Raw genomic sequence first — 23,715 nt, forward strand, 5'->3', positions numbered from 1 at the left:
GGTGCCTAGCAACCCTAACTGACAGGAGGAGAGGTGACTGAGCAGCCAGCGACCCATACCTTCCGCCGTAAGTGCAGAGACTATGAACTCAAACCTAGGGCTAGTGAGGTTCCTGGCACTTTTCCCTTAAATGTTATTGCACCCCAAGTACAACTGTGGGCCTGCTCCCCCGCCCCGGAGCAGTTCACCCCCCTGCGGCCGGGCCGGAGAAGATATGTTTTGGTCAGAGTCCGCTTGTTGTGCCTTTCCAGGTGCATCCTGGGAGTTGTAGTTTTCTCGCACCTTTCTGTGCCCGCTCTGAGCGAGTGCGGCGACAGAGGGAGGACTACAAGTCCCGGCATGCTCTGCGGACCGCGGGAGGTGGGGGGGGCCACACGCATCCGCTCGTGCCGGGCGGCAGCGGGGTCGCTGTGCGTTGCTGGGGCGTCCGCTGTTTGCCAGAGAATAAGAGGGCGAGGGGGAGGAGGTGGGCTCGTGACCTTCTTCCGGTTTGTGCGCGTCTGACTGCAGCGGGAGAGGTACCTGGGGCGGGCGGGCAGGGCAGGGCAATGGCCGAGACCATCGCGGACACCAGGCGGCTCATTAGCAAACCGCAGAACCTGAACGACGCCTACGGGCCGCCCAGCAACTTCCTCGAGATCGACGTGAGCAACCCGCAGACCGTGGGTGTCGGCCGGAGCCGCTTCACCACCTACGAGATCAGGGTCAAGGTGAGGGGGGGGGGCGGTGCCGCCGCCGCCGCCGCCGCCGCCGCCGGGTGCGTGGGGTAACAGCTTCTCTTCCTGCGCCCTAGACCCTGCAGGGCTGCGGATCCCCCACCCGGCCTGCAGGAACGGCCGCTGTCCTCGCCATTCCTGCGCGGAGGGGCCGAGGCCCAGCGAGGCTGGCTGCATTGGCGCCTCAAACCGCCGCACCAGGTGTTTAAACTCTGCTTGGCCCTATCGTGTAACCTTTTGGGGGTGGGACTCGAATCGGGCTTCCCGTCCCGCGCCACCGTTCGGACACCGCAGTGGCTTGGGTTAGGCGTTACTTTAGCCAGTCTGTCTCCATAGAGCACGGCTTGGCCTGCAAGACTAGGAGAGGCTTGATGGCCCTTTGCAGGGTTTACTGCAGAGGGTTCTCGTTTGTGATATTGACACGTGTTTGCTGTTGCAGTGGTGTTGGTTCCAGGAAAGGCGAGAGATATAAAATGCATGAGGCTTTATATTCTTTTGCACCAACTTCTCTTAGTGAAAGAGACCTGTTTTCTGAGCTTCCCCAGAACGCTTCTTTGGCTGTGTTACCCATATGTTTACATTTTTCGCCAAAAGAAGCTGATCCAACAGGATATTAACTACCCTGTTGTGAGAAACAACAGTTTCACTTGAAGCAAGACCTACAAAGCATATGATTGGGGTTTTTTTTGTTTTTGGTTTTGTTTTGAAAACAACCAGTTTGTGTTATATGTCTAGATGTTAACAGATTAACAGGCTGTCAAAATTAGCATTTGTGCTGTAAATAATCTTACTAACATGCTTATACAGGTATCTGCTTGCCAGGGATGATAGTAGTGATTGAGTGCATGCTCAGTTAAGAGAAGCATGCACTCTTTTGTTTTAAAAAGGTATTCTGGAGAGACATGTGATAGCTGTGTAGTAATGTCAGTGATCTGTATGCAGAGCGAAGGAGCTGAACAATGGGAAGGAGAGGGGAGAGAGCTGAATACAAGCTTATTGATGGAACTAAAATTCTGTAATTAGAATAGCAACCAGCTTTTTTTCCTCTTCACTAAAACCACAAAGAGACAATAAGGCTATATATACACTAGAAGCATCTGTCAACAGAAATTAGTGTCTGAAGAGATGTTCTGACAAAACTTCTGTGGATAGATTGGATCTACACATAAAAGTGGATTGCTTTTTTGACCTGCTCTGTTAACAGAAAGGGCCCTGACCTGTCTAGGTGACTCCTTTTGTCTACAGCTTCCTTAGACAAAACTCATTTTGTGTGTAGATGCTCCACAAACTTTGTCAACAAAACCCCAGTTTTGTCTACAGAACTCTCTAGCATACATGTAGCCTAAGATGAAAAATCTTCTGCCTTCTAAAGTGTTAATGTGGGTACTAATTAGATTTTTTTTTTTTTGATGGTGGTGATTGAAGCTGTTGGAATGCACCATAATTCAATTATATCACACTGAAAGTTTGGGTGCTAGATATTTTAAATGTTTGATATCTGATTATGCTGTGAGAACTGTCCACCTGTACTGTAAAATTGTCAATTTCTCCTTGCTCTGGCCCTTTGCACCTGGGGGCAGCTGATGTGCTGCTTTGTGGCCTGAACAAGCTACTGGGGGCCCACCCTTGCTCCTTGCTGTGGCAAGGAAGAGGGAAGAAGTGTAGGAGCCTGTTAGAGCTGGGCTATGGTTTAAATGCCACATCCTGGCTCCAACAGGCTAGGAGGGAGGGCAGCCTTTTTTCAGTGTTTCCATGTTTACTCAACATGGGTAGCATGGTGTTGAGCAGATTCTGAAAATGTCTGTGCTTGCTGTCTTAGTGTATCTGTGGTGGATTTGTTCCTTTGTTTAGCTTGTATGCACTGCTATGTTGCAGCCTTCTTATGACTGCAACTGTAGTAAATGTGACATTTATGAGCAAATGATTCAGGTGAAAAAAGTGGGTGTGCCGTGGAATTGTTTCCATTGAAGTGTGCCATTTTACTGAAAAGGCTGGGAACCACAGGCCTAGTGTGTATCATGTGAAACTTCTATCCAGAAGAAGTAAAGGCACTAACCAGGCTCCTTCCCCTCCATAGGCTCCTGTTTACTGTTAAACAGGTGGAGGAATAAACATATGCTACCCCCTCCCAAATGCTTTTCCCTGGGTAGGGAAGAGAGCCTGTCTCTTGTGAATAACATCAGGTTCTGCCTGTAACTGTTTTCACTTCTGTGCCAATGGTTATAATTAGCAGAAGTGAAACTAGCCATTACTCTTAATTTTACTCAGCTGCTATCTGAGTGGCAATGGAGGCACTGGGGCTGCCAGTCTTTAGATGCAGGAAGATAACCTCCAAGTGTTAAACATAAGTAAACTATCTTCACTGACAGAACTAACTTTAAACAAAAGCTTAACTTATGCAGGAACTGATGGCTGAATTATCCATAAGCATACAAAACCTAACAGTAGGGTTTTTAGTTTATCTACAGTAGGCCACTCTTAGACCTGGGAGTGCAAGATTAAACTTGCCCCTAAACTAGACTTCATCTCCGCTTGCTGCAGTGTTTGATATCCATACTTGATTCTGCCTTTTTGAATTTACAGCTTGTCCTTCTCTTAATACTTCTGACTTACCAGCTAAAAAGTCAATGGCTGAATTTCACTTGGAAGGAACAAGTTCTTTATAGCAGGCTTTGACTTCTGATACTTAAAAGCTGTTATGCATTATTAAGGCCACTTGCCAATTTTAACTTCAAGTGTTTCTTGACATGTAGAATTTAAAAAAAAAAAAAAAAAATCTGAAATGGCTGTTCAGTTAACAGCTTCACTTACAACTTCTCATTCATGGATATGGAGTTCTGTCTAGTCCAAAAAAAAAAAAATCTTACCCTTTAGTAGCTTTTTGCTCTTAACATTTCAATCAGTCTGACCATGAAACTGAAGGTGAATAAGTGGTAGAATTTCATATTGGTAGTATTCTGGCTTCCTTTCAAAGCCCCCACCCCACCCTGAAATCATATTAGAAAGATGAGTATACTTGAAATACATGTCTTTAATGCCTCTTCTGATGTATTAAGCTAGGTGACCACTTCGGCTTTGAAATTTGTAAATGCTTAACCAGTGGTTCAGAAGGCTATCTGCATTCAGAATGCTGTTGACTTTTACTACTTCATTTGGTGTAAAATACTTGCTTTAAAAATGTGCAGTGTCTTTTTTTTTTTTTTTTCAAAAAATCTTCTTGGAAATTGGCCATCTATTGTGGTCTAAACTTATTTTCAGACAATAGTTAAACTTCATGCCTAAGTCACTTGCAAAAACCAAGTAATAGTTTCGTTTGTAGACTTGTCATGAGGATGACATGTTCATATCTGATTTGCAACCACTTGAACAATATTTGTGGCTTTGCTATAGGAAATATAGTATCGTAATGTTGCTATACCTCTGAGCAGAGAATGGGCTTGTCTACACTGGCCCTCAACTTCAAAGGGGGCATGGTAATCAGGGTGATGGGAGACTTACTAATAAAGTGCTGCAGTGAATATGCAGCACTTCATTAGGCTAATTCTCCCTGTGACACTTCAAAGTTGCCAAACTTCAAAATGCCGGCATGCCGTGTAGCTGCAGGTACTTTGAAGTGCCCACACTACTTCAAAGTGCCTTTACTCTGGAAATATAGGCATGCCAGCACTTTGAAATTGCTGCAGGGGAGAATTAGCCCAATGAAATGCTGCATATTCAACACAGCACTTCATTAGTAATCTCCCATCACCCTGATTACTGTGCCCCCTTTGAAGATGGGGGCAAGTGTAGACCCAGCCAACATGTAGCTTACTATAAAGGCTAGATAACACTAACTGTGGCTACTCTCGGCCAAAACTTCAAAATGGCCATTTTGAATATTACTAATGAGGTGCTGAATTGAACATTCAGCACCTCATTAGCATTAGGATGCTTCCAGCCGTGGCACTTCAAAAAAGCACCACTTTCGAATGCTCGTGGCTCAGTGTGGCTACACGGGGGTCCTTTTCAAAAGGACCCTGCACCTTTTGAAATCCCCTTATTCCCCTCAGCTGAGGGGAATAAGGGGATTTTGAAAAGCGCGGGGGTTCTTTTGAAAAGGACCCCTGTGTAGCCAACCCGCAAGCATTCGAAAGCAGTGCTTTCAAAGCGCCATGGCTGGAAGCATCCTAATGCTAATGAGGTGCTGAATGTTCAGTTCAGCACCTCATTAGTAATATTCAAAATGGCCATTTTGAAGTTTTGGCCAAGTGTAGCCACAGCCTTCATCTCTGCAAGAAAACATAATTTAGCTTAGAAAAATAAATAGCTCGGCTGTGCTTCCTGTTTTCTTGTACAAGAAATGTTCCATGCTGTAAGAATGTTGGCTTTAATTCTAATGTTCCTCATTTTTAATGTGTAGGGAAGAATGGGAGAGAGAGCAGAAATGAGTTGTGCTGTTTTGTTGCCCTTCATTGACTCTTCAAAAATACTGATTTTTAGCATTGAAGGAACAAGTTTGGTACTTTCTTTTTATTGAATGTGTGACTTCATTATATTCAAAGTCATCTTCTGTGGGATTTTACTCAAGAAGATGTGCCAACTCTTTGCCTAATGAAGACTTCTCATACTGAAATTTATTCAGAAGCAAATATCTAATGTCTGCACTATAAATCAGGATCTTGGAATGTTGTCACACATTCACATCATGCAACATCCAGGAATGCTAAACCTTTGGTTGAATCACATTTGTTTAATGCTCTTGCCATATGTTCCATCATTACCAACTGAATGCTTTGATTTAATTTACACAAATTAATGAAGATCTTAATGGTATTTTGTTGTCCATACAAATACTCCTCTGGGTAAAAGGAAGGATTCTTCTCATAACGTTTTGTATGATACTGAATGTATTAGAACTTGGTAATTAACTAAAATCAGTTACATTTGATAGGGCAAGCAGGCATGTGATATTGGACTAATTCAGATAATCTTCATTGTAGATGGCTTTCCAGAAAGCTGTTTTCTCTTTCCAAAACTCAGAACATCAAATAGAAAATAAGGATTCCTTGTATCAGATGTTCTAGCTAGGACTGCAGCTGTCATTGGGGTGCATGTGCAGAAATGTCAGATACACTTTTTCATGTTTGTCCATGTCTTTATCCATGATTTTAACACTACCTTGCAGAGACAGCTCCTATCCAGGTGGCTGGGCATGGCTAACAACTCTGGGCTTTGCCACATGGCATGTGGATTCACTGCACCATTCATACATCAAGCTTGACTACTCAGCTTGGCCAGTGGAAGATGCTGTAATCACTTGTGCCAGGTCACCATGCTAAGAGTTGTGAGCTGGGCCCAGTCTCATGGGATAAGAGCCACAGGAGGTGCTCCGAAGGGGGTGTGTGAAGGCAGGCTGGCTGTTGCTCTCCTCCCTCTTCCCAGTGTGTATCCCGTTTGTCCTTTTACATCAAAAATGAACCCCAAGGCTGTGTCTATACTACTTCGAAGGGAGGATGGTAAGTAGGGTGTTGGGAGTTTATTAATGAAGTGCCGTGGTGCATATGCAGCACTTCATTAAGCAAATCCCTCCCCCACGTTGACTTCGAAGTGCCAGCTCCCATGTAGCTGCAGCTCACCCAGCAGTACTTTATTAAACTCCCAACACCCTACTTACCATCCTCCCTTTGAAGTAGGGAGGTAGTGTAGACAAGCTCTATGACTTCTTAAATTTACTGTGACTGTTCCATGATTTTGTTTTAAAGGCCAGCACAAGTTTGCAGCCCTACTCAGCTTTATCGAAACAACCTGATGTTGTCAACTCCTTTATTCTAAAGAAAATAAAACTTAATTGAAAAATTTCTCTGAACAAAGTCATCGTTGAGCATCAAAGAGCCCTATAACTGCAAGAAATAACTGTGCTACTATATGGACATTTGAAGTACTTCCTTGATACCAATCTTGGCATTCCTCATAGAGCAGTTTAGATTATGGATGGGCAACCTGCAGCATGTGGGCCATAAAGGTAATCTGACTGCAGGCTGTAAGACATGTTGCTGATGTTGACTGACCACTGGCACTACCCCTCAGCTCCCAGTGGCCGTGGTTCTGTTCCCAGCCATTGAGAGCAGTGGGAGAGTGGTGGCTCGCTGTCCCTATGGCCCCTTTGCCTTCAAGTGCTGCTTCCCATACTCCCACTGTCTGGGAACAGACCTGTAGCTACTGGGAGCTTCAGAGGACAGTGGCTGTGGATGGTCAGTGTGGTCTCATGGACAACAATCACACTTAACCTTGTCTTATGGAAGAAAGGGCTTTTTCTAGAAGGGACAAGCCCTTGATGGGCTGCTCACCAATCCTTTTGGATGCAAAGAACTGCATTATAGGCACTAAAATTGCACAGCTGAGGGATCTACCTAGCAGCATGGGAGAACACTGATACAGCATAAACTGTTACTTCTGGCTCTGTGCCTTTCCTGATGCAGTGATGGATATCAATATGCTTTCTGAAATGGTAGCCGCAAGATACATTGGTTGACAGATGATGTGGGGTGGGGGAGAAAATGAGGTTCTGGCTTAAGGCACTACAAACAATTAATTCCCTTCTGGGTTTTCAGCTGTACTCTAACTTCTAAGTCCTAGGCAAATAAGCTATCGGGAAGGCACCTAATCAGTGCCAAAGAATTAATTCCATAGCCAATACCAAAATTTGTGGAATTCCAAGATATTTACTTTGAAGTGGTCTGTTACTTTTAAAGTAATTTGTTCATCAGCTGACTAGCTAAGATGACTTTTTTGTAATCCATTACATGGCTGTGAAGGTAATTGCTTACAACTTTCTAAAACAAGCTTTCCACAAATAACAGGTAGCTTTTTTAAAACAATAGTTTCCCTAACTCCTGTTGAACATTTCAAGTACTCATTCTTATGTTTTCATACTTACCTGAATGCGGTATAGGCATATGAAAATTTCTGATATGTCTGATTGGCATCAAATATTGTCAGTCATAACCTGCAGCAAGGTGTTCTAATGTCATATTTGACGGTCACCTGATGTAGGGCCTCCTGGCAATGCCTCCTCACATTCCGGTGGGCCTAGAGGATGCTGCAGTGGGTGAGGCACCATTTGTGTTGGTCACCATGCTCCCTTGGCAACAGTGACATGGGAGTCTGCAGAGGAGGGAGGAGAAGCAAGGGAGGCTGCAGGGAAGTCAGTGGAGCTAGTGTAGGTCACAGGGGAGGCAGCAGAAACTGTGGGGATGGAGGCTGATCATACTGTGCCCCCCCCTTACAATTTTTTTGCCCTTCTGAGTGGGTCTTCTCCCTCCTGCCCCCCCACACACACTTCGCACACCCCGGGCTAAATGATTAACCCTCTAAGGTCAACTCCTATTTGACTTGCCATACATACAATTTTGGCTAGTTCACTTGTTAAGCCTGAAAAGGATTACACCAGATTCAAAGGCAGCTGTTTGCTACATTTCAGTTTAATGATCAACTTTTCTAAACTATTGTTCAGCTCTTAATTAGCACTTGCATAATATTTTAAATTCTAGTTAAAAAATCACAACTTTGGCCCGGACATAGCTATTACCTGGGGTTAACTTTTTTTTTTTACAACTAAGCTAACTGCATTTTGAGAAAATCATGCTCCTGGCTAGCTCATCATAACAAAGAGCCAGTTGTGAGAGACCAAAGTCCTTGAACTCACTTGAAGTTGACAGTACTCACAACTGTGCAGGAGTAGAGCTGTAAGTTACGGTCAAGTACCAAAATCTACTTTTAAGTGCTTATTCCAAGTACATAAACCTGTCCTTGGCCTAAGTAAGCATAATCACAGATCCGTAGCTGTATCATTCCTGCTTGTCATGTGCTTCTAGAGAAATGTTCTCATGGCAGAATTCTGATAGTAGGCGATGGAATTTTAATAAATTCCACTTGCATGTAAGTGAGCTGAGTGGAGCAGAGCAACACGAGGGGAGTTGTAGCTGACCAATGGGTTGGAATGGGAGAGACCACTGAAGTGCTAACAGTTGTAAATCCAAAAAACTAAATGCTTTGAAACTAAACTCAAATCCAGCTAAAAAAAGTGCCACGAGTGCCTGATCTTTCAGCTGTCCCTGTAAATAAGTAGCCATGTGTCCCATAAATGTAAAACTTTTGTCTTGCTGAGCAAGAAATAGGATTGATTGGATTTGAAAACTTTAGTTTGTTTTGAATGCAGTTATTTTTGTACATACATTTGCAAGTTTAATTTCAATGCTAGTGATTGCACTATGCACTTTGTATGAGGTGAATTGAGGAATACTGACTCTTACCATTCAGATATTGGTAATCAAAATAATATGAGCACTGTACAGTTTGTATTGTGTAACTGAAATGAATATTTGAAAATGTAGCAATATCCAAAACATGGGTCTAGTTAATTTAACTATTAGTCACATGGGGTAGTTGCAATTGACAGCTGTACTTAATAGGTGCTCCATAAAGACTTCTTGCAACTAAAATGTAAACTCTTTCCATGAGTTAAGATGGCTTTTGGTTAGTCACTCCCTCCCTGACTCAGAATTCAGATTGCAGAATATTTGAGTGACCCAGAAAGAATGCAATTGGACTGATTCCAAACTGAATTTGTTGAGATGGCATTTTGCATCATACTGTCACTTCAGCAACATTAGATTGTACTTCTAATATTCCACAATGCCGGCTTTAGTTTTCCCAAAGCATCACTCCTCCAAAATCTGTAGAATTCTTGCGGATACTGTACCTGTGACAAGTATCAAAGGGGTAGCTGTTAGTCTAACTGCAGAATCAGTGAGAACCCCCTGTGATTCCTTATAGACTGACAGATTTTTTTTTTTTTTTTTGAGCATATGCTTTTGTGGGCAAAGATCCACTTTGTCAGATGCATGTAAATTTTTTCTTGTGAAAATTGCTATGCAAACATAGCAATGGTGGTAGATGCTCATTGGTGACAACCCCATAACCACGTCTCTCCCACAGCAGTTAGGAGTTACCCTTAATGATGCTTCTGGGTAATAGTTACACTAAGGAGGCTGGCAACCACTGGGAGTTGCCATTTCCTTCAGCTTGCTGTGAAGGGCTGGGGTTTGGAGAGCAGGGAAAGGGGCTCTTAAAATCACAAAAGAAACTTAGGCAGAAGCAGGGATGCTTTTGAAGCCATAGAGAGCTGTCTTAGGTGCAGGGTCAACCAAGGTCAAAGCATTCTTGCAGGGAGGGGCTCTGCTCTGTAACAAAGAAAAGCCAGGTACTGCAGCAGGAGGACCCTGATTACCACCTAGCAAATTCTTCAGAGAGGTGAATAAACTGATTAACAGAGAAATATGTAAGCTGTATATTTGTTTAGACTCATTCCTTGCTGTACAAATGCAATTGGTTCCCACCTTTCTGCTTGTAGGTGAAAATTCATAGAGTGAAATTAATTTCTCATTAAAATACACAAGTCTCCTGTTCATTCCAAGTGCTTGTAACTGGACATAAACTAGTTGAGTTTAGGTACTTTTTCTGATGTATTGAATAGTTTGGCATCAGAAATAAGATGCAGAGCAGGGATTCCCAACCTATGGGTCAGGACCCAAACATGGGTCCTGTTAGATTTAAGGGTCCCAGCTGCATGTGGCTGTTGAAGCCATTTGCAGTTTCTTAACACTGCCTCAGGTGGGTATGTATCAATAGAGAGTTGCTGGAGATGGCAGCTATCTATCACTAGGAATAGCAATTACTTTAGGCCTGGTGCTGAGTTAATTGGTTTTAATGACTGTTTCCTGCTGGGAGCAGGAGGGCTGGGGTAGCCACCCAGCCCAGCAGCCCTAGTGAAGAGGCTGCAGGGGGTGGAAGAGTGTCTAAGGCTGGAGCTGTTTAGGGATTGGGGGCGGGGTGGTAAGGGCAGTATGGGGCTTCTGGGGACAGTTTGGAGCTGCTGAGGGGGTTAAAACCTGACTGAGGGTGAGGTCAGTGGGGTGGGGGACTAATACAGTAAACCCTCAAGTTAAACAGGGGTTGTTCCTGCAACTCCTGCATAACTCAAATTTTCCTGCAAGGGGTGGAGAGCAAGGAACCACCAGGGCTGGTCAGTTTCCTGGCTCCGGTTCCAGTCTCTCTCCAGGGCTTGCCTGACCTGGAAACTGATCAGCTTGTGGATGGTCAGTTTCACGTTCCCACCCACACAGGGGAGTGAACCAGGCTAAGAGCCTTCTCCCTCTCTTCTCCCAGCCACAGAGCTGTCAGACAGCTGCATGTGTGAGGGAGGGGAGGGAGAAGGCTCCAGCCACAGAGCTGCAGGTCTCCATGTCCCCCACCCCACCAGGGACTCAGTGGCTGACTCATAAGTGGGGGGATTTCACTTGTTTAGTGAACAAAGGGTGGTATGTATGCTCCTCATTTTAGCAAAATAATCATTAAACAAGGGATGAGTGCATTTCTCATGCATAAGGAGGGCAACCATATCTCCCTGTCCCAAATTTTCCCTAATCTCATGGGTCAGGATGACCTGTGGCTATTGTTACAATTACCGAAGGAAAAGCTGACCCTGCTGCTGCTCATGCTAGCCAGAGACTTTTATATGTAGACTTGGTTTGTATCTCTTGCTTGCTGGCATTGTTACATGCTATAGATTTTCTTTGCACTGTTAGCAGGATCCATCTTCTGGATCCCAGCCTGCACCTGCTTACAGTTACAGCTTCTAACTGTAGCATGAGTCTCTGGGTTCAATAATTAGTTGCATGGTCAGATCATTGGGTGCACCAGCACATCTTGTTTCCTCAGTGGAGGCTGAAAGGGATGCAAAAGCTATTTCACCCCTTTCAGTAAGTCTTATCTTAGTTCTTTCAGAGTTGCTCAAGACCACCTCTCTGCAGCTGTAGCCAAGAGGCAGGTATATCCCACTTCCACTGGGAGTACCAGCCAGGGTAATAGAGGGGCAATAAACTGAGAGCAGGATGAGTGAGAAACAGGAATGTTAAAGTGCTTTCAGATTGTAAGCTTGCTTGAAAGTGCTGGATCCATTCAGTTGTATCGAACTGCTGTTTCAACACTATACAACTGATTTCCGCTTCCATCAGAAGAAAAGCGAGTTAAACATTTCTCATCTGTCTAGCTGTTTTTATAGCTTCTTGTAGGTCATAGATTTAAGTATAGTAAAAAGGGTATCTGTGTAGTACTTTCCAGTTCATGTGACTTATTCTCACAATAGCTTTGAGTTACTAATGCTTACTGGATATCTAAGCCATTGCTTCTCAGGGTTTTTGTCAAATAGATTTAATAATGGTAGATACTTTTGCAAATGTGGAACCTGTCAGTCACATTTAAAAACCAGAGAGGCTGATGGAAATTGTGGGACACAGGAAACCAGTCAAGCACTGAAATAGTTAAACTAATGAGTCCTATTTAATCACTGCGTCAAAAGTTTGGAAGGGAAAATGAGCTGACCTGGCACTAACACCAACATTGTACCTGTAAGCCTGATGAAGTGTTTGGAGATTAACTTTATGGACTTCCGTATGCAGAAGTATGAAAAATCTTAGGAAGTCTAATCACAAGCTTGATCCTAGCATTGAATAAAAGAGCAGCTAATCCCTTTTCTTAAGTAACTTGAGAGGAGGGACTCTTAAAACGTGAAATCTCACCTGCAGAAAACACTCAATATTATAAAAGCCTCTTTCTCCTCAGACACTTACACAGAATGAATATTTCAATGCAGAAGGTCAAACACCGTTAAAAAGCCAATAGGTGAAATCAGAGAGAGAGAATCCAGTGCTTAAGTCTGTTCCTGCAGTCTGGGGGACCTAATTTATTCCCTGCTGGGGATAAGAAAACCTTTCTGTGCAGAAAGGCTTATATTTAAGGATATTAGCTGACTTTTAATAAGAGTCTTAACTGCAATTTTGCTTGTAGTCATTACAATGAACAATGTACTGGGTACCTGAGAACGAAAGCATTTGAGTGCTCTAACTTCCAGCAAGCTCAGGTTTTGTCTATGAAACCTACAGCATTGTGTGTGCAAGCACCTTTTAAAAAGTTCAAGGCTGCATGTGGCACGGTGTGGAAGTCCATGCACTTTAGCTTTTGTGAACGCTAACTTTTCAACCTCAAAATACACTTGTTTAGCTCGATGGCTACCCTGCCCACTTCCTTTCCCAGCTGGAAGTTGTCTGAGTTGGGCCCCAAATTTGCCCACAGCATGCTAGTTTGTATGTGCAGTAATCTTGTCAAAACCAAAGTGTTTCATTAGCCTAGCACTCCTCTAATTTTACTGTTGTTCAGATCAGTGTCACAGGCTAAGGCATCTCTGTTCTTTCTGTATAGTACACCTGTGGGAAGCCTAACATAGGATCTCGCATGTAGTTGCTTGAAGCAAACTATTGTGGTGCCATCTGTGTAGGCAGCAGGAATGATTGCTAGAGAAAGTTCTAACTGCAGCACTGAATTGGCACTCCATTAGCCTGATTTTTTTTTTTTTTTTTTTAATAAATTCTCCTTCCTTCCCCTTTTCTCACTCCTAGCAGCAGAAATCCAGTCTTTCTGATTTTTTTTCTCCCAAAATAGGGCTTTTTCCATTAATGCCTAGAACATTCTGAAACTGTGGGAATGATCAGCTATACTACACTGCAACTCTTCAGGCCAAAGTTATGTGCTTGTGAAGGAATCAAGAGTAAATAAAGGTGGTTAAACTGTTAATGTATATTAGCTGTCCACATGTCCCCTGCTAGAGTGCAGAAGGCTAATGCAACAAAGATTCACACTTTTGCTTGCCATGAACTAAAATAGGGCAGACGTGTCCTGTATCTCAGTTGGACTGCTCTGCTGTCTCCTGAAGTAGCATCCCTCTGATATCCACCTGAGATAATTGCTCATTTTGTTCCCATGGACTATTAAGAGATTTGGGAAGGGGTGAGAGAAGGGGAGTGTGGGAAGTAAGATTCAGGAGTCAAGGCAGAAGGGACTGACTACTTCCTCTTAATTACTGCCACTGAGCTCCCCACTGCCCAGGCTTACAACTGTTCACTCGTTTGCTTCCATGAAATTCTTTATTTTCTGTCATCACTAAACCCTGATCCCTTGCCTTGGTCATCTCTCTCCTCTGATTCCTGTAACTGTTTTCTCTCCAGCCTTGTCCATCTCCCTTTGCTGCCCCTAGGGCCAGCCAATGTGACTGCTAATGTTTCCTTCCCCTTCTGCTACTCTCATCACTTGCTAATTGAGATCCCTGCACAGCCTTCCCTGGCTTTCTAGGGCAGAGTTCATGCCCATAAGGCCCTAACCAGCCGCTTCTCTACCTCTTTGTAATGCTCAACTCAGGCTTCCCTCTTCATCATGCCTTCCTATCCTTTCACCCAACACCTTTACACTGCATTTCATGCTCCTGCTCTTTGTGTGGAGTAGTCTCCCTCTTTCCATGTGTCCCTGTCACCATTCTTCCCTTTGGCAGCTTTTGAGATTCCAGCAAATACCACATGATACGCTCTGCAGGCCTGACTTGCTAACTGGGTTTACATGGGATTATAAACCCCTTATGGCAAGGACTTGTGTGGCAATGGTATCTTTGCAAATGCAGTTCTACACTCTTATTAACCTCTCTGCCCTTTTGAAATGGAAAATGCTTTATTGCTTATGTAGGCTGACTGCTATATGCACCAAGAGACTAGCTTATTAAGCCAAGTGCAGGCAGGAACAGGGGAAGCTGTGTCATGTGTTCTTGACCCAACCAGTTGATATCAGGCTATTCCAATTTGCTAACTTTTCACTCAAACTAATAGGGTTCTACCCACTGATGCCTAGAATGTTCCCTGAAATTCTGGAATTGACTTTTCACTACATCCTTGTCGTGTTTGGCAAAGATTTGCCATCAGTTTGTATATAGGGGTCTGGAGCGGGTTGGCTAAACCCACTCGTCAGTCAGTCACTTACCCAAGCTGGGGGATGGAGGTGCACAAAATAACAAAAGGGACACCAAAATCTGAGGTGTAGTTGTGTCCGTTGTCTCCTCATATGTATGTGACCGTAGCTTCTCTCATTGCTGAGAATGGCAATACTAAGTCTTAGACGACAACAAGCCAGTAGGATTCAGTGAAGTAGGAGAACCCTACATTTTGTGTGTGGTGGCTCCTATCTTGTTTTTAATGCTGATTGTGTATAGAATCTTGAGCTACGAAAGCAGAATAATTAACCTAACTTGGTAGATTTCAGGCATTGTAAGGTAATAGTTCTTTACTAGTTGTGAGCAAGCTGCTCTGCAAGTTTGTCTGATTTTAGTGTTCTGCATAGTGGGGCAGACAGACCCCCAGGGGGCATAATATTTCAAAATGGGAGCTGCAGCATCATTTGGTGTTACATCTCAAGCTCATCTGTCTCGTTGAAATGTTACTGTTCATGTAGTCACACTTACACCCATTAAGTTTTTACATTCTACGTATTTTCTTACATGTGCTGAAAGGCTCTTTTGTATGAGCATAATTGAAATTTGTCTGTTTGGATTATATTGAACAGGGGTTTTTTTGGGGGGGACCCTGAATTGCAGAGATGAAAGTGGGGCCTGATGTAAAGTTTGCTCACCCTTGTTCTAAATAATGTGACCCTCAAACTTTTTCTTCCATGTGTGAGGTGCTGTCAGGTGGCTTTTGTGGTGGTAGGCATAAAAATTCATTGAGGTCTATTCCCTGTTCTGATACTTTTTTGTGAGGAGACAGTGTCAAAGGCCTGTGTTTAGTTTCACTTATAAAAGGAATAACTGTCCCTGAGTGAGTGCCAAGGATTACTGTTTCTCCAATTTAGCTATGGAGAATTCTAAGGAGAAAGTTATAAGCAGGGTGAAGGTGCTTTGACAGTAAATAGCAAGGGGAAAAGGTATACAGCTGCCATCCTGGGAATCAAGCATCACCTCCCATTTAAAAATAACCATACGCAGGGAAACCTCTTTATCCTTTCTGTTCAGAGCTGTTGTGGGAATCCTGATAAAGAAATGAATCTTGCATTTGCTCTACATTTTAAAAGATCTCCTGGGAGCCTAGTACTTTGTGGAAGTTAGTTCTGTAGTTGTAGCATGCTCCTGAGAGAGCATGAACAGAGAATCTGTCCTTGGGGGCACAGTTGAATTGACTACAGGAGTTAGTGACCTGGGAAGTGAACAGCATTAATCTTGACACTGTCATTGCAAAACTACTGCTAATGTGAACCAATGGAGACCCATTGGTAGGCTTGCTTGTTTCACTGTGTTCTAGTCACGGGTTGGCTATGGGTTTTCCACCATCTGTTTGTCCATGAGCAATTTGTTGTGACCTGCATGACATCTGCAGCCAAAAAAGCCTTTAATACTAACTACAGTAAACCCCTGAGATGCACAAACTTGACTTGTGCATTTCTCATTTTAAAGTGAGTTGAGGGGTACCCTGGGGCAGCTCCATCCACAGGGGGCTGCCAGCTGAGGAAACCCTGGGGCATTAAGAGGGTTGGGACTCTGCCAGCTCCAGCAAGCCATCACCAGTTGGTTCTCAGCCCCATTTTTGCTGCTGCAGATTTTCCCTGGCCCCAGCAGGTCCCTGGGGGCTGGTACAGGTGCACCTAGCTGGAAAGCCAGGGCTAGGCCAGCTCCCCTCTGCTTGTGGTAGGTGGGAAAACTGACCAGCACTACTGTGCCTGGCTCTGGGCTCCCTACTGCTCAGGGGAGCAGGGAGCCAGATGCAGCCAGGTCTGGGGGACCCAAAAATAGCAGTGCCCCTCCCTGACCTGGTCCCGACTTAACAAAAAATTTGATTTACATATGGGTGTCCAAGAAGGCAACCTATGAATAAGTTGGGGGTCTACTGTAATAGTCTTAAGCAACCTTGGCTACAGGCAAGCTGTATCACAAGACCTTGTCAATAGCTTATAAGCTGTACCAGGCTGAAACATCCCATGTTGGTGGCCTACTTTAGGGTGGATTTTTTTTGGCAGGGGGGCAGGGGGAGGAGAAGCTCTTTGGTCCAAGCCATCTAGCCCTGTCGAATAACAAGACCTCCATAATCTGGTGATAAGACTTCAGATTTGCAGGGTTTGAGACACTCTTCCCATCACTGCAATGTCTAACTTTGACAAGTATATATCTGAAATCAGCCAGCAGGTGCTTGGGGGCTTGTTAAAAGCTAGCAGCTAAATTTTCTGAAGCTTGTCTTAGCTAAACTTGCTACTAGCCTCTGTCTCAAAATGCTTTATCCGAATGGAGCAGTTGAGCTGGAATTTCCTTGTAACTGCTGCATCTGGCTATTGAGGACCATTGTGGGGCCAGATGTCAGAAAAAAGATCTAGAAACTCCTGTCTCTTTTTGTTTTCTTTAAACAAATAATGCTGATGTTGCCAAGTTTTAAACACACATTTTAGAATCTGCTAGCCATAAGGTTCCCTTTGCAACCTTAATTTGTATGCATTATGATAGTCTCTGGTCACGGTTTCCCCCCCTGCCCCCACAGTGTCACTACCTCCTTCAGTGCATAGAATTAACTGTCTACAAATGGGTAGCTGTTTAATATTTTAATCACTGTCGTTCAGTGTGTCCCCAGTCTTATTCACCATGTGCCATCCAATACATATAGAATAGAAAATTGTTTCATGGCTCAGTGTCAATTTGGACAACCAAAAACATATCCACATGTGAGGATTTTGTTTAGGAGTGACTTACCTAGTATTCCATTGGGCACAGGTAGAACATAGTTCACCACAGGGGCATTCAGTTATCTTAACCATCAGACCCTGCTTTTGTTCCTGAAATCTTATCTTGCTCACAACACACCTTTCAACTTCTCAGTAAATGAGGCAAGAGTTGTAGAGACCAGCCAGCCCTATTTTTTTGTTTTTCTGTCCCCAAGCACAGTTTGTCCTGTGCACAAAATGAGGCATGTTGTGAGGGGAGGCATGTAATCACATACTAGACATTATCAATGCATCTAAATTTACAGCCTTAATTCTCGCATCTTGTAACTTGAATGTTTTGACTTTGCTTATGTGTCCACTTTAACATTGCTCTTACTAACAATGACGAGGCAAAACATTTACTACTTGGCTTTTAAGAAAGTATTGAATGTCATGACTCAGAAATTAACAAACTTACCTATCTCTGTCAGTTTTGCAACAATTGTATCAGTTATTCATCACTTTTGATGACTTGGTCATCTGTGATATTTTTCAGACAAACCTTCCTATTTTCAAATTGAAAGAGTCTACAGTCAGAAGAAGGTACAGTGACTTTGAATGGCTGAGAAGTGAACTTGAAAGAGAAAGCAAGGTGAGTGGGAATGATTTAAAATAGATGCCCAAATATAATTAGGATAATTAACCTTTTCCAACATTCAACCTCTTACATTCTTTCTTTTAGCTGCAACACTTGAAACCAACACTGTAATTGTTCCCCAAACTAACATCCTTGTAGTGTTTTACATAAATGTATAAGTGTAACTGGTGTGGGCTAGAGCAGTGGGTTGCTTCAACCCCTCAGGGTTGCTGCATGTGAGGGGGCTCTAGCTGAGCCAGAGTAGCCCTCTCAGTGGTGGCCCCAGTGGAGGCATGGCTGGGAAGGCTGATCTAGTCCAGCTGGGCTGGGGAGGGCTCACCTGCTGTAGATGGGGAGTGCTCCCAGCCCAGCTGGAGCACCCCTGCCCCATAGTAGACCTGGGCACTGTTCCAGCTGTGCTGGAGTGGTCCCCATCCATGGCAGCACTATGGGTAGTAGGGTTGTTCCAGCCTGGGTGGAGCAGCCTCTGGCTAATTGTTTAACCAGTTAAACACTAGGTTTATTGCATTTAATTGGCTAACATCCCCTAAAACAGTACACATCAGTTGTAATGGACTACTGAAAACCCTATAAAAGCTGTCAAGAGGCTCCAAGTTTTAACTAAATCTAAATGTATGAAGTACACTCACACTTAAGTAACTCTTGCTTCAATGTAGGCAAATTCCTTGTTTAGTCTAAATGTAGTGTTTTTAATCTACATGCAGGACAGGCTTATGGTTATCTTTTTCTAAAAAAAATTTTCAGGTTGTAGTACCACCCTTACCTGGAAAAGCTCTCCTCCGCCAGCTTCCATTTAGAGGAGATGATGGAATATTTGACGATTCCTTTATAGAAGAAAGGAAGCAAGGTCTTGAGCAGTTTATAAACAAGTAAGTGTGGGTTTTACTTGTGGCTTGTGAATGAATCCTGGAGTTTTATTTAGGTCCATTCCATCTTTTACTGTTAAAACATGGCTTGAACTTTATTGTTCTAGAAGGTAATTGAACCAAGAGTTCTAAAATATTAAATGTTAAAATACCTTTTTCTGACTATCATGTCGGCTATTCAGCACTTATCCTTTCAACCAGTCAGGTATGTGTTAACCAGAGTTCTGTATGTCTTACTGAATTTACAGCATTCAGAAGTTGTACTTGCATGAATTTTGAGGTGGAAAATAATCTCAAACAGAATTACCAGGTAGTGGTGTTCTTTTGAAGCTAAAAACATCTTTATCATGAAAAGACACGTGCCCCTGTGACTGAAGCAGTTAATACCTCTCCTTTTGCAATCAAAGTGTCTAGAAGTCCATTGTAAGCCTTGTTGGTTATTCTGATTATATTAAGTATTGATTTCAACCTGCTGGTTTGAACCATGTTGTCTGAAAAGCTAAAATCTAAGGGTTTATGCCAGGAAGCAGAGATGGCTGAATTTAACTTCCCCCGCCCCCGTAGTGACCAAACAAAACTCTGGAGTAAAAGCAAGCTTCTTCATAACCATTTGTTGTATAGGACAGTTGTTTTCAAAGTACTAATTTTACAGATGGGAATGCTGTGGGGCTTTTATAAAGTATACCCATCTGTTTTCAGGGCCAGTGATAAGAGAGGTAGTCTAAACATGATCAGTCTGAAAGATAAGCATTTCTGGAGGGCAACAAACAGATGACTTTAGCATTTAGTGTCAGTGAGACCTAAACTGTCGTACTTATTCTCAGAGTCATATGCATCTTGCATATGAAACTTTCAATACTTGGAATTAGCACAAAGGTCTGACATTGTGGCAGATAAGTTAATGGTGTAGTTTGCTTGGAAGCAAAATACATGTCTCCTCCACAAATATACACAGCAGAGTACTGCTTTAGACTTCAGTTGTGGCTTGAGACTTCTAAATGCAGGCTTGCCAGTGAGGATAAAAGCTGTGGTAAGGGCTTTTGTTAAAGACCTCAAAGTCAAATGTATCTGCCAAATTCAGGTGATTAACATTAACTACAGAAATGAGTCTGAGCCACAGTTTCAATTACATTAAAAACTATCTATTTTTTAAGTTGCAGTTAGATGAAATATATTCAAGGTACTTCAGTATTCTCTTATCCAGAAACACTTGTGTTGGGGACAGGGGGATGAATCATGAAGACCCTTTCTTAAAAAAAGTATATACTTGCAGATCAATAAATGCACATGCTAGACCTGGATGGTGAAAGCATGCTTTGTATGGTTCAGAAGTTGGAACTTCATGGACATACAACCCTGTCAACTATGCCACTGGGATAACATGTCAGCCTTGTGACAACTAGGTTCTTGAGATAGCATTGAGTAGTATTAAATGAGTGCTACTTCAGTGTGACATCTCAACACCAAAACAGGAATAAGATGCAACCTGGACCAGGCACTGTCCTTGCCCTTGATAGCTATTAAAATCCTTATAGCTTGCATTGGTGTTCATATCTGCACTGGGCATGCTGATGAAAGTATGGCACCGAATATTGTGTCCCACGGGTGGCCAGCAAGCCAGGGTGGGAGAGGACACAGTTGCCCCAGAGCCCAAAGCTCCAGCTGCTGGAGCTCCAGGCCCCTTTGAAAAAACCACACAGTGCTGTGCTGCCAGTCCACATGCAGCTCTGGGTGTGTTCTGGGTCCTGGGCTGGTTGCCCTAAACCTCCAACCCTTCCCCCCCACCCCAAGCCCTGCACATTCTTGAGGCAGGAACTAGGGCTGCCCCTTCTTGCCTGTCAGCTCCCCTGCCTGCACCAACCAGGTGTCTGTACCAGCTTTGCACAATGCAATTATTCTATCAATCTCAAGGTCACTCCCAATTGCTCAAGACTGTAGTTGGGTTAATTCAGCCAAGTCGCATGGTCACTTAGTTAGTTCTTTAAATTATACACCTGTGCCAACGCAAGCTCCCAGAAAGCTCTGTAGTCAAGCCTTTAGCAGTCGTGCATTGGGAGCAGTGCACCTGGTGGTTACCTACTGGCACCTTCATTTAAGCCACATCTTAATTACTCATTTAGACTGTCAGGTCTACACTGGACATTAAAGTTAAAATGTGCAACTGGTGTGGCTAGAATAGACTTACCTGGTCATCCTCACAGATGGAGGTTGATAGTTTTGTGGGGTTTTTTTTTTTTTTTCCATCAACTTCCCTGAATCCTCAGGATGCTGAGGAGTACAGGGGTTGAATGCCAGCCCAAATAAGATGCGTGAAATGGAATCCTGGAAGATTACCCCTGGCCAGGTTGATCTTCTTTGTAGTGAAGACATAACCAAAGTGACACATTCCTGTGAGGAAACTAGTTTTGGGGTGTTGGCTAAGGCTGTGTTTCAGTGGAGTCTTGCTGTCACACTTCTTGAATGAGGCAGTGGTGTGTCGGGGGGGGGGGTGTACTTTTATCATAACACTAATATTTGGATCTGCTGTAAAAAGTAGAGGACCAAGATCCAACTCTTCAGGTTCACCACTATATTATATGTCAAGCAACAGCTATTTTCATTGAATTAGTTCAAGCCATTAAAGGAAGAAATTAAATTTGAATCAACAAGAAAGTTCAGAGTGAGTCAGGAGTTTGACATAGTAATGGCTGCTGTTCCAGCTGTACTTGAGACATCAATACCAGCTTTTTTCTAAATAAATTTTCAAAAGAGAAGTTGGTGTATGTGTTTGAATGATTTTGCTCTACGGTTTAAAAATACACTTAACTCTTCAAGATGGACAGCACAGGGCCTTAAACTCAGAGCCTGGGCTCTGGGGCTATAGAGTAGCTATATAATCAGAGGGAGCTGTGCTAGTCTAGATACTATCAAAACAAAGCAGTCAAGTAGTACTTTCAAGACTAGCAAAATAACTTATTAGGTGAGCTTTCGTGGGACAGACCCACTTCTTCAGACCAAGTGGGTCTGTCACACGAAAGCTCACCTAATAAGTTATTTTGCTAGTCTTGAAAGTACTACTTGACTGCTTTTTGTTTTGACAGTCTGGGCCTAAAGCTCCTACCCCCCCCCCCCCACCTTCTGGGGGTTCCATTGTCTAACTGGCAACTTTATAGCCCCCTCAGGCCAAGCCTGAATCAGCTGTCGCAGACCACCTGTGTTTGTATTGCAGTGTAGACTTTCCATTGGTGGTGGTGGTTGCTGTGCAAAATCTACCTTGCTTGAACCAATGATTCAGTTCTCATTTAAGAACTTGGGTTTGGCCTTAATGTTTATGGTACCAATTTGATCTGTGCATCCGCTGTCATGTGGAGATTAGTAAACCAACTGTGGCAAGACAGGTTCATTTTCTACTTGGTAGCTTTCCTTTAGTCTTGTTTAAAGACACCTGGCTCACAGGAGAATAGGTCATATGCTTCCAGTATATGGTGGTGTAAGTCTCCCGGGATGGGAAATTGAGGAGACACTTTAGGTATATGAGTGTCTAATTTGGAGTTGAGGATTTAATGTCTACAGATCAAGAACCTTGGGGTGGGGGATGAAGCTTTTGTGTTTGCTTTTTGTTCTGGAACTAATTATTTTCTCTCCTTCCTAGAGTTGCTGGCCATCCTCTAGCACAGAACGAGCGCTGTCTTCACATGTTTTTACAAGATGAAGTAATAGACAAAAGCTACACACCATCTAAAATAAGACATGCCTGAATACTCTACATACCCACTCAAATGTTGGTGGTGATCCACTTGGTTTCACAGGTTCTAGCTAAGCATGCAGCAGATACAGGCGCACACAAGCCTCACTATACTAATGAGTGCTGCTCAATCTTTGCATTTATTTCATGACTGTAAAGGACTAATTTTGCTTTAAATCACTAGTCTCTTATTGTAATAGCACTAAAGCTATTTAGAATCCATCTGCACGACTGGAGGAACTTCCGCTTCTAACAATGACCCTAACACAATTTACAGAGTTGGCCTTACTTGAACTAGCACTGTTCTGGTGTCACACATTGACATGCATTTGATTAAATCACTTAACTGTTTCTTGTCAAAATAATTGCTATATGAATGTCTTCTAACTTTTGTGTAGAGACTCAATGCAGTCTGTTTCAGAGATCCCCATGTGTAAAATACACTTCTGCAATGGCCTTCAAGCTTGTAAAACTTTATACTGAAAAATGAGGGAATTATCTTTATATTCTGTAAAAAGAAATCAAATTTATATACTACAATAATGTCAAGTTTTGAAATAAAAGTGAAAATGCAATTTTAGTATGTCTATTACTCTGCTAGTGTGAGGGAGGGAAGAAAACATTTCTTCCTTTAGCATGTTGGTTCAGCTAATACAGTATAAATTTTATTTAGTCTCCACTTCTGGTGTTACAAGTTTCCAGTAGTAATGCACCCGTTACAAGGTTGCACCTCAGTGCTTTTGCTGTATGAAAGTGAGTAATAGGTCACATTAAAAACTAGGGGTGTGGATTAACCAGTTAAGTCGTGCAACTTTTGAGTAAATCCATGATCAGTTCTAATTGCACTAGTAAACAATAAACAATTGAAACCTAGTGTTTTTTCAACTTTTTTCTAAATTTTCAGTTTTTAACTAGAACGCAGTGTACACCACTCACTGTTTTCTCTCTGTTAGTGGATTTACCCAGCATTGCTCAGGTCCTTAACTTGATTCTTTTTCCTTTAAATCTGTGGTGTCCAATATGTTCACCACTCGTCACATATGGTGGATGGGACATTGCGTTTGTGGCGAATAAAGGGGTGGTCAACCCATGGCTTTTGGAGCCTTTAAAGGCAGCTTGTCCCGAGAGCCACACAGGGGAAGTGCCGTCCACCTCCTT

General features: G+C 43.1%; 1 protein-coding gene across 2 annotated transcripts; it reads left to right on the top strand.

The window, feature by feature from the left end:
- Positions 1-404: 404 nt before the first annotated feature.
- Positions 405-23,430, top strand: SNX3 (sorting nexin 3). 2 transcript variants are annotated; one of them, XM_074988828.1, is made up of 4 exons: positions 429-710; positions 17,866-17,961; positions 18,712-18,836; positions 22,465-23,132. In XM_074988828.1, exons 1-4 carry the CDS (start codon positions 549-551, stop codon positions 22,568-22,570), a joined length of 489 nt encoding a protein of 162 aa, XP_074844929.1. In that variant the 5' UTR covers positions 429-548; the 3' UTR covers positions 22,571-23,132. The 2 variants fall into 2 exon arrangements, with proteins under 2 accessions (XP_074844930.1, XP_074844929.1); XM_074988829.1 differs by lacking the exon at positions 18,712-18,836 and having other exon boundaries at positions 405-710; positions 22,465-23,430.
- Positions 23,431-23,715: the final 285 nt, after the last annotated feature.

This window comes from Carettochelys insculpta, chromosome 3, assembly GCF_033958435.1.
Source record: "Carettochelys insculpta isolate YL-2023 chromosome 3, ASM3395843v1, whole genome shotgun sequence".
Taxonomy (NCBI): Eukaryota; Metazoa; Chordata; order Testudines; family Carettochelyidae; genus Carettochelys; species Carettochelys insculpta.

Excerpts from the sequence above, each read along its gene's own strand:
- SNX3 (XM_074988828.1), top strand. The coding sequence starts at position 549 with ATGGCCGAGACCATCGCGGACACCAGGCGGCTCATTAGCAAACCGCAG. Across the intron at positions 711-17,865 it reads CCTACGAGATCAGGGTCAAG|ACAAACCTTCCTATTTTCAA; the intron begins GTGAGGGGGGGG and ends GATATTTTTCAG. Across the intron at positions 17,962-18,711 it reads AACTTGAAAGAGAAAGCAAG|GTTGTAGTACCACCCTTACC; the intron begins GTGAGTGGGAAT and ends AAAAATTTTCAG.